The sequence below is a fragment of the Martes martes genome (genome assembly GCF_963455335.1).
Source record: "Martes martes genome assembly, chromosome: 5".
NCBI lineage: Eukaryota > Metazoa > Chordata > Mammalia > Carnivora > Mustelidae > Martes > Martes martes.
The window spans coordinates 118,388,586-118,398,885 of record NC_137892.1 but is presented as its reverse complement, the minus strand read 5'-3'; the positions used below and the strand labels follow the sequence as shown (position 1 = coordinate 118,398,885).

The 10,300-nt window shown below is 40.3% G+C and overlaps 1 protein-coding gene across 1 annotated transcript; it reads right to left on the bottom strand.

Annotated features, from left to right (window-relative positions):
* Positions 1–963: 963 nt before the first annotated feature.
* LOC308343547 (hepatitis A virus cellular receptor 1 homolog) lies at positions 964–5,965 on the bottom strand. Its single transcript, XM_080804609.1, has 3 exons — positions 5,644–5,965; positions 4,463–4,499; positions 964–1,876 (listed from the first exon to the last, which is right to left on the bottom strand). Exons 1-3 carry the CDS (start codon positions 5,771–5,773, stop codon positions 1,762–1,764), a joined length of 282 nt encoding a protein of 93 aa, XP_080660735.1. The 5' UTR covers positions 5,774–5,965; the 3' UTR covers positions 964–1,761.
* Positions 5,966–10,300: the final 4,335 nt, after the last annotated feature.

The window sequence follows — 10,300 nt, the reverse complement described above, 5'->3', positions numbered from 1 at the left end:
CCTTTCCCACATGTTCTTACATACTGTTTCACGGAATGTTACTGGGTAGGCTAGTAGTCACTGTGTTCACGGGTTTCAAGCAAGTTTTGGAAATGCTGGATAACTTAACCAGACTCTCAGAACTTTTAATGTGCCATCATAAATCTCCAAGAAGGGTATGGAGAATAGAGCTGTCAGAAATTCAAAGTGCCAGTCACAGAGCAAGGAACAAATGTGTGTGTGCAGGAAAGGCGAGGACTAGGGATGGGCGCAATATAGCACCATTTAATGGGGCCCTGACTATGTAGGAATGCCGTCTGATGTTGCCAGGTCTTTCCAGAGAAACTACAAATCAAGGCTTTAATCTGAAATCTCCATGTTTATGCATGTTGTTTTGAATTTAAAAGAAAAACACTACAGTTTAAACAATAAATTTCTTGGGCCAAGATCACTTGGAAAACCCAGTATAGCATGTTTAACAATCCTATTTGCCCATTAAACCTTTATTTGGAGGTCCTAGCCATGTCCTAGAACCCCACAGACCAATGTAAAAGATGTTTCTTCAGAAATAAACAAACATGCTGCCCTCCTAGACCACTATGGAGTAACTCTGAACCCTAAGCAGGACTTACTTCAAGGTCTACTCAGATTGAAATTAATACCTAGCCTCCTTAACTGTTCATGTAGCAAAGCTTCTAGTGACTAAAGATATCTTCACCATTAGCCTTTGCTTAACTCTTGGAAAAACCAAAAATTTAACTGAACCGTGAAAAAAAGGAATAGCACTGGAATTGTTTTTGCGATTAAAAAAAAAAACACCTTCATCTTTCCAAAACAATTTTAAAATTGCAGTTACCTGAGGACAATTTAGAATTTTGATTGAAACTAGTAACATTCTCAAACAACACTGTTACCTTTGCAAAGTAACTTCTCTAAAGCAGGAAGCCTCTTAGCCTTCTCCCTTTTTTTCTTCTATTTCTTTCTGCCCTGCCTCATTCTAAAAATTAGTTCAGAGAGCATGACAACTGTATATACAAATGCTTGGAACTGTGGAACTGATGTAGCAGAAATAGCATGAAATACATCACAGGGCAACTGATTTTCTTTCCCTGGTATCTACTTGGTCCACTCCCTACCCTAGTTTCTTCTAACTGCTAAAATACCCACCCCGGGTCCAGGGAAAACCTTAATACTGTGTATTTTCAAGCCGTGTGAAATCAGATTGACCTGTAGTGGTGAAATCACATTCACTTCTATTTCCCCATGGGGGAAATAAAGACCTGTGTACCCCTGTGATTTGAAAGCCTCGGGGAACCTAAGAAATGTTAACATTTGGAGTTACAAGGTAAAAAACAAGAGATTATCACGAAACTGCTTCCAAGTGAAGTCCTTTAAAAGTCCCACATCAGATCTGCTGATTTTAAATGCTAGTCTGCTCTTCTTGACAGCTTTGGTGACCAAAGTGGTAGCTCTTCTCTCACTGGTGAGAATTCTTGATGGATATAAGGTTCATATGATCCAAAGAGAATATGTAATTATAAAGTGTTCACATTTGGGAGAAACAGTGAATGAGTTTTAGCATAAAAAATTAGGACTCTATGGCCAATGAGGGTGACTATACACAGATGAACCAGTCACTCTACCCAACATAACTGACATGTTGAAATATCATTGGAAATTAACAGAAAAATCATTCTAGGGCTTTTAAGAACTCTGACATGGTGGTATCTTGTCATTGTCTCCCACAGGTAAGGACATAAATCCTTAGAGGGCCACTGGGTCTTAATCCATGACATAAACATTGTCCTCAATAATGTAGATATTGTCTTCTGCTCGGATGCCCACTTCAGCTGCACTTTGCAAAGCTCCAGTCCGAGGTTCGTTCATGGAAACCATGCTACAAAAAGAATAACATGAATCTTTAAGGAAAAGCAGACCACTTCTAAAGTATGACAAGCACATTCATGTAGATGCAGGCAAGGCTGGCTATCTGCAACTCCCAGAGCCCTATGAAGTGAATAGGAGATCCATATTACGTTGTAGGAGAGTCTGTTTAATAAGCAGGTAGAAAATCCAAGTATTCTCCTTGAGAAAACTCATGCAATAGAATACAAAAATGGAAAATCTAAGCAGACTGGTGTCAGACATCAAACTGAAGTCCTAAGTCAAGGTGCATATTCTCAAGAGTAGCTAAGAAATGGTTTGGCTGGGGCGCCTGGGTGGCTCAGTGGGTTAAAGCCTCTGCCTTCGGCTCAGGTCATAATCCCAGGGTCCTGGGATCAAACCCCACATCGGACTCTCTGCTCAGCGGGGAGCCTGCTTCCTCCTCTCTCTCTGCCTGCCTCTCTGCCTACTTGTGATCTCTGTCTGTCAAATAAATAAATAAAATCTTAAAAAAAAAAAAAAAGAAATGGTTTGGCTGCTGTTTTTCTAACTGTGGATTGTACCCTTCTGGAGAAGATTATTCAATTTATTTAACAGTCTACAACCTGCATTTAAGATAAACCCAGATCACAAAATGTATCAGAACATATTAGATACAGTAAAATACTATTGTCTCACATAAGTGTGTACTGCGTCATGGTGTCAGCAATCTTACTGTGTCAGTGATTCGAATTTGAAAGCCATGGGTTAGGCAACGTTCCTGACACATACACTCATACAGCAAGTGTACAGAAAGGTCATGTGTGCCATTTGGATACAGCTGCTGTTTTATAGTTGGTAAAGAGTGCCTGTTTGCCTGCCCAGAAATGCTCATGGAACATACTGAGGCTTTACTCAGCTCTGATCTTTAAGCGACCACTCATACATGTTTGAGAAGAGGTTAGATGTCAGTAGCTTAAAATGAGTCAGTGTGATATAACTGCAAAAAAAAAAAAAGCGAGAAAAGTCCGAGGAAATGCTCAGGGTTTTTTTTTTTTTATTTATTTTTTATTTTTTTATATTTTATATTTTTATAAAATATATTATAATATATTTTATATTTTACTAAAGGAAGTATTTTCTTTTATCATTAGGTGATTAAAAAAATCAGCCATTATGGGACGCCTGGGTGGCTCAGTTGGTTAAGCAGCTGCCTTCGGCTCAGGTCATGATCTCAGCGTCCTGGGATCGAGTCCCACATCGGGCTCCTTGCTCGGCGGGGAGCCTGCTTCTCCCTCTGCCTCTGCCTACCACTCTGTCTGCCTGTGCTCGCTCGCTCTCTCTCTCTAACAAATAAATAAATTAAAAAAAAAAAAAAAAAATCAGCCATTACAAACAAGTTAGCGGCGAAAGAACAGAGATCAGCTAAAAGGATGCTGTGTGCCATGCTTTTCTGCCTGTTAGGAGCAATGCACATAGTCAAAAGCTTCTGTAAGTATGGGTGTGGGACTCGAAAAGATCAAAGACTGAGTTTTTTTACCTGCCATGTGGTGTGCCTTTGGATGTCACTTAACACTTCTAAACCTGTTTTCCAGTCTGTCTGCTGACAGTAACAGTGCCCCTCTCATGGATGTATTGTTACAACAGGCATAACTGCCATCATAGAAAGCATAGAGTGCGCCGGGCATTGTTCAAGGTGCATTCAGCGGATTGGCTCATGTAATTAACTCAAATCTAGGAAAGACTGTGGGCAGTCAGTCAATGAAAGAGAACTAGAAATAATGTGGGGCAATCTAAGAGGATGGGCTTTGAATTGAAGGCGTTGCTTAAGGCCCAAGCTATATGTACCAAACGAAGCAAGCTACTTGGATTTGGAAGTAGGAAGTGGCTTCCTACTATTACAACTATTCTAGCAGAGCACCCCAGACCATATGCAAGCAAAGGGGACTTAAGTTTTAACTGTGCAGCAGGATGGATTTACAAAAATTGTAAACTCCATTGCCTATGGGTCTAGATAACCAATGCAGCCTGGGAATGGAACAGCAGGGGAAGACAGGAACTGTGGAGAGTGGGAGGCACGTGCCTCACCACAGTGCCTTTGCACTTCTTCAGCCTGGAGTTGTCTTCTTCCACATCTTTACAGAGCTGCCTTCTGTTCTTTGGGACTCCCTCAAATAGCCCATTACCTTGCTTCATTTCCCCCCGTGGTATTTGTATAGAAGCATAAAAAGGACTCTGTTTATTTGCTTATGGTTTTCTGTCTGTTTTGCTCCTCTCTTTGAAATATAGCAGACCCTCACTAAACATTCAATAAACAAAACACTGAGTGAAATTAAAGAACAAACCAAACAACTCATTCAAATGTTCCATCAAACAAAATTTGTGATCTCTTGCTCCTAGAGGTTAAGACTGAGGTGATCCTTCTGTAACAGGGGAAATTTCAGAGAAATATAGTAAGATAAACATATCCCTAGAAGTTGTGTATAACAATAGAGGTGCTCATTAAACCAGATTTTCAGAGTTTACGAGAAAAAGAGGAGAAGGACAGAGAGAAATTTTTCTTTATTTTTGGTAGAGTAGAAATATCAAAAGGTACTGATACACACTCTTTCGAACTTACTTTAGTTGTTCCAGCTTGTTTCTTACGCAGAAATATTCTAAATTGGAGAAGAGTTGAAGAGAAAATTAAACACATTGAGATCTTTTTTCAAGCTAAGTATATTATTTCTATTACTTTCCTATGAGCAAAATCTGCACAGAGCTAGAGCCTGAAAAAATAAGTTTAGAAGAAAGAATGTCTAAAAAAAAGGGGGGGGGGGAATGCCCCAGACTGGACAATTTCCAAATTACTCAGGTAACTCCTTTTGAGTCAGTAAGACCCAAAGAAATCTCTTAGTACAAAGTATTTCATTTTCATTAATGGTTTAGTGTATTCACCCACATGCCCAGGCTTACTTTAACACAATTATTAATAACTGAATTTCATTTTAAAAAGTGAATCTTCCGGGGCGCCTGGGTGGCTCAGTGGGTTAAAGCCTCTGCCTTCAGCTCAGGTCATGATCCCAGGGTCCTGGGATCGAGCCCCACATCAGACTCACTGCTCAGCAGGGAGCCTGCTTCCCCCCTCTTTCTCTGCCTGTCTCTCTGCCTACTTGTGATCTCGCTCTCTCTCTGTCTCAAATAAATAAATAAATAATAAAATCTTTTTAAAAAAAAAAGTGAATCTTTCATAGGAGACAGGCTACACACACATACATACCACACCCCATGTGCAAACACAGCCACATGCCACACACCCACACGTGAACACACATACACCACACACACACGCGCACACACACACAGAGAACACACATACACACCACATCCCCAAACACAACTGCCGGATGGCTACCTTTTGAAGCCCTTCTAGCCCTAGCCCTGAAATCAGTTTCTCGTCCAATGTTTCATCTGCCTCTCCTCTTAAGTGGGTCTTATAAAACTCAACAATATCATCCCTCGTGGGGACAAACACTGGTTTCTGAGGGGAGTGAGTATAAAGGACTGAACAAATCATATATATAATAATGGCGTGTTGCCTTCCAAATCCCAAGTCTACCCAAAACAGTCTCATTTCTTTAATATTTAATTCCATCTCTGGAGAATTTATATTGCATCTTTCTCTTTACAGGCCAGTAATTTAAAAGAGAGAGAGAGAGAGAGAACAGTTTAGGAAACAGAAATGTATGTGAAATCTCATCCACACGGCTGCTTGCCTTGAGAACCCTTGCTCTGTTCCTGCAGGGACCTGCAGTGACTTACTTTTGGTAATCACGACGACCAGCACGGTGAGCAATACCACAGCAATAACGCAAATGCCAATGTACAGTCCCTTACTGGTGGTCATCCATGGATTCCGTGCCAGTGACACATGCTGAGGAAACCGGTGCATTGAAAACACATTTTGTTAGAGTTATGGATACAAGACATTCCTTAAGGGGCACCTGGGTGGCTCAGTCAGTTAAGTGTCTGACTCTTGATTTCGGCTCAGTTCGTGATCTCGGGGTCGTGAGACGGAGCTGGGCATGGAGCCTGCTGAAGATTCTCTCTCTCCCTACCTCTCTCTGCCTCTTCACCTCCTCCCACCCGACCCCGTCCTGTCCCACCCCATACTCTCTCCCTCCCTCTCTCAAAAAAAAAAAAAAAAAAAAAGATATTCCCTAAAATAATGTACTTGAATCCATCTATCTTTGTTGGCCCTTGGCTGTTTCTGGCTCAAGAAAGGCAAGACCAAGCTATCTGAGATGGTAACCATATGGTGAAATTCAAAGACCATTTAACATTCAAAATGTATTTGGGGACGGTAGAAATGTTTTATATCTTGAGTGGCTGGTATTTACATAGGTGTGTGCATTTATCAAAACTTAAAACTGTATGCCTCAAATGGGTGTACTTTATTATAGGTAAGTTATACATATTTTTAAAAATCAATAAGCTATTTCCATTAAATATATCCTGATACAAAAAAAACCCCATAATTTTTGTTCATATATAAGCTGGCCTGGTGATGGTATCTGAATGTGCTAAGTTATTGAATTTGGTTTTTGCTTTAGAGTACTTTTTTTTTTAAAGCTGTAATTCAAGATTCTTTGCCTAAATAAATGGACTTGAAAGTAGGTGCTCACAGACGTGGCCCTCATTAACAACTACCTGAGATACTGTTAGCTGGGTGGAGATGCAGAAATTTGTTTAAACATCCTAGTGTAGTTTGCAAGGGCTCACCACCTTCTGGAATAAGCCTGAAATATACCAGGCATCACGCTCAGCCCTTTTACATAGCTTAGCTCTAATCCTGAAGACATCCCAGAGGGTAAGACCAGAAAAGAAGACCAGAGAGAAGTATCAAGTCTCTTCCTGTATAAAGTTTAATCTCTGGAGTCAGGATCCCCTCTCTTCGACTTAGTTGCTGTGTGATCTCGGACAGGCTATTTAACCTCTCTGAACCTCTGTGTTTGTGTCTGTCAACTACAGATTAAACAGGGTTCTTGGCAAAGGTACTTTCATGTACTCCCTGATAATACTCTGAGGAAGGTAGGGGATAAGGGAAAGTACTTAGTGTTTGGGCTTAAAGGGGAAATGGCCAGGGTCTGGGAGGTTAGAGTGGTGTTGTCGTTACTTGACCAATGTGGGGGGGGGAGGGTAAAGCGGTTAGATGTAGCATGGGGCTGCAGGAGGGAGGCTTTGCTTTCATTTTAAAAAATATGACATAAAAACTGAATGTTCATTTTAGAATGTGCAGCTAAGCATGAAAAAAGGTAAACTAAAACCAACCATAAACCTAACTTCCAGCACAAACACTATTACCATTTTTCATTATATATTCTTCTAGAACTTTATCTTCCTAGCGTTTCTCTTAACAGAAGCAATTACTTAATTCAATATATGCTACTACACACACACACACACACACACACACACACACACACACACACACTATTTTAACGGTTGCTTTTTTCCCTTAACAATCAGTACTGTCTCCCCATGTCAGTAAACACACTGCAATGACTACATTCTTAACGGCAGTATGCAGGCACGCTTAACTAAGTAATTAATCCCTTACTGTTGAACATGTCCATTGTTTCTAGCATTTTCATGATTATAAACAGCAACAATTAGAACAGTTTTTCTCATACATCTTCATGTACTTGTTCAATTCTCTCCTTAAAATAGAGTCCAGAAAGCTGACCTTCTGGGTCAAAATATATGTTGCATGTTTTCAGGATATGGGGGATAATACCTCTCAACATCCTCAGCGTCGAGACACAAAAGGCCCATGATTTCACTGCTGCCTGTTGTGAACTTGCTTCTAAATCGCTACTACTCGCTGCTAACCACACCTGTCTACAGGGAACTGAGGTCAAGAACAATCTCACCACTCAGAAGGTTATTTTTGTCTGTTTTGTTTTTTTTAATCCAGCATTAAGTCTAGCCATATAGCAATAGAAGAATCATTTACATAGTGGTTGTTCCAACATTTAGTAAGTATCTACAAATTCCACCCATATCCATCAGATCAATCAGTGCCCATGCCACATAAGTTATTTAAAAAATTTTATATCACTCCTATGTAGTATTACCACTGATGTATGTGACATAAAGCCATCTGACCTCACGCTAAATAACCCCACCATGCCCGAGCTTGAATTTCTCTTATCATGGCTGTGTTGTCATTTATCACTACTTGAGACCAGAAAGACTATTCTCACACCTCCAAACTTTTTGTTTGCTGTTTCAGAGAGTTATTTGCGCATACTAAAAGGAAACTTATTTCTTCCAGAGGAACCAAGAGAAAAAGTCCTACTCATAAACTTGTCTAACCTATTTGCAAAGATGAGACTTTGATGAGCATCATGAGATGAGGACCCCTTAGATTTTTCTCAAGCTCACTGCGGGAGAAGTATAAGAACATCTTTCAAAGTCACAAATTTACTTGGGGTGCCTCGGTGGCTCAGTCCTTAAGCATGTGCCTTCAGCTCAGGTCATGGTCCCACGGTCCTGACATTGAGCTCCACATCTGGATCCCTGCTTGGGTCCTGCTTGGCTCCCTGCTCAGTGGGGAGTCTGCGTCTCCCTCTGGCCCTCCCCCTTGCTCACGCTCTCTCTCACTCTCTCTCTCAAATTAATAAATAAAATCTTTTTTTTTTTAAGTCACAAATTTATTTAAGATGTTAGTACCTTAATATGTCATCATACGGGGAGGTTGATGTATAGAAAAACTCAGCAGTGGCCTCAAAATGTCTATGGAGGACGGCAATTGGGTTAGAAAAGAATATGGGAATCCACTTAAGCAACCACATGTTCGCTGACATAGTATTTTTGTTCTGGGTGGCCTCCACTCCATTGAGTCAAAGTGTGTTATTTCCCTAATGATAACTAAAGTCTTCCTTGGTCTATCATGTTAACTCATTCTCCTTAAAGTAGTTCATTCTTTCTTGCTAATTTCTGGTCAGGACAAAGTCTGTAGTATGTGTTATGTATGTATATGCATGTGTACACAGAATACAGTATCATTTATCAAACTCTAACAAACCAGTCCACCTGTATGAACTTTTCAAATTAATTAAAGGATCCCTATCTGAGTCAAATTATTTTCTTATTTTTTAATTTTAACTAGAAGAATCAATCTGTGGGCTAGTCTTACAGAAATAGTCTCTAAATGTAACTTGCTTCCAGGGAGACATAGAAGTGAATCCAGCTAATAAAGCAGGAAGAAAAATGCTTACAGTTTGATTGCTATGCCAAAGGCCATCTGAAGACTGTGTCACAGTGCCATTCCCATCTGCTCAACAAGAAAGAAAATTAATTATAATTACAAAAAATATTGAATTTTCACTGTAGACACTAAATATATTCACATTGCCTTCTGGTGGTGAATGAAAAGTTGAATAATAATATGGTGAAATGCTGCAGACACTGCAGAAGTCATACCAAGTTACTAAGCTGTATTAACTTATCCTCTAAGGTTGTGTTTCTTGACCATTTTGTCTTGGACCCTTAAAAATGGACACTGTTGGGGCACCTGGGTGGCTCAGTGGGCTAAGCCTCTGCCTTCGGCTCAGGTCATGATCCCAGGGTCCTGGGATCGAGCCCCGCATGGGGCTCTCTGCTCAGCGGGGAGCCTGCTTCCCCCTCTCTCTCTGCCCGCCTCTCTGCCTACTTGTGATCTCTGTCAAATAAATAAATAAAATCTTAAAAAAAAATGGACACTGTTTGCCATCTTTATGGGGAAAAAATGCACACAGACACAAAGTTTTATCTTCAGAATTAGGGGACTCGCAGGGGCCCATCCTTGGAAGTGAGTTAAGAATGCCGCTTAATGGTAGATAATCGGTATTTTCATGCCAGCTAAGAACTTGTCAATGAGTGCCCAAAGACCACATGCACATCCAAAGATCAGGACCACTCTATTCCGAATGGACATTACAATGGTTTTATTCAGAATGTGAATAAAATGTACTAAGAGATCTAAAGCAGGTGGCAATGTAACTCCTACATTATATGCCAATGTGCCCAGACTTTGATCTAGAAATATTTTATAAAATATCTGTTACATCAGCTGTGAAACTAATATATCTTATACTGCCAAAATTCCTAATACAAAAGGATATTATGCCTTAAAGCTTTGACTGTTCAAGTTTTACTACTAGAGTTTTGAAATACCGATTTTGTAAATACAGCTAGAACTACAAGCTGTAACAGTACCCCTCTCATAAAGTTGTCGAACTGGATGATGTACATTAAGAACTGAACACTATATTAGGTAAATATTAGCTGTTATTAATTATTACGTTACCCTGGAAGGAGCAGCAGGGAGAAAGAAATGCTGTGCAGTGTACCTCCCAAATACCACGTCCTTCTATCATCGTTAACATCTGGGGGCAAATGCCACCATCACGCCCGTGGGCATGCAGTCAGCGGC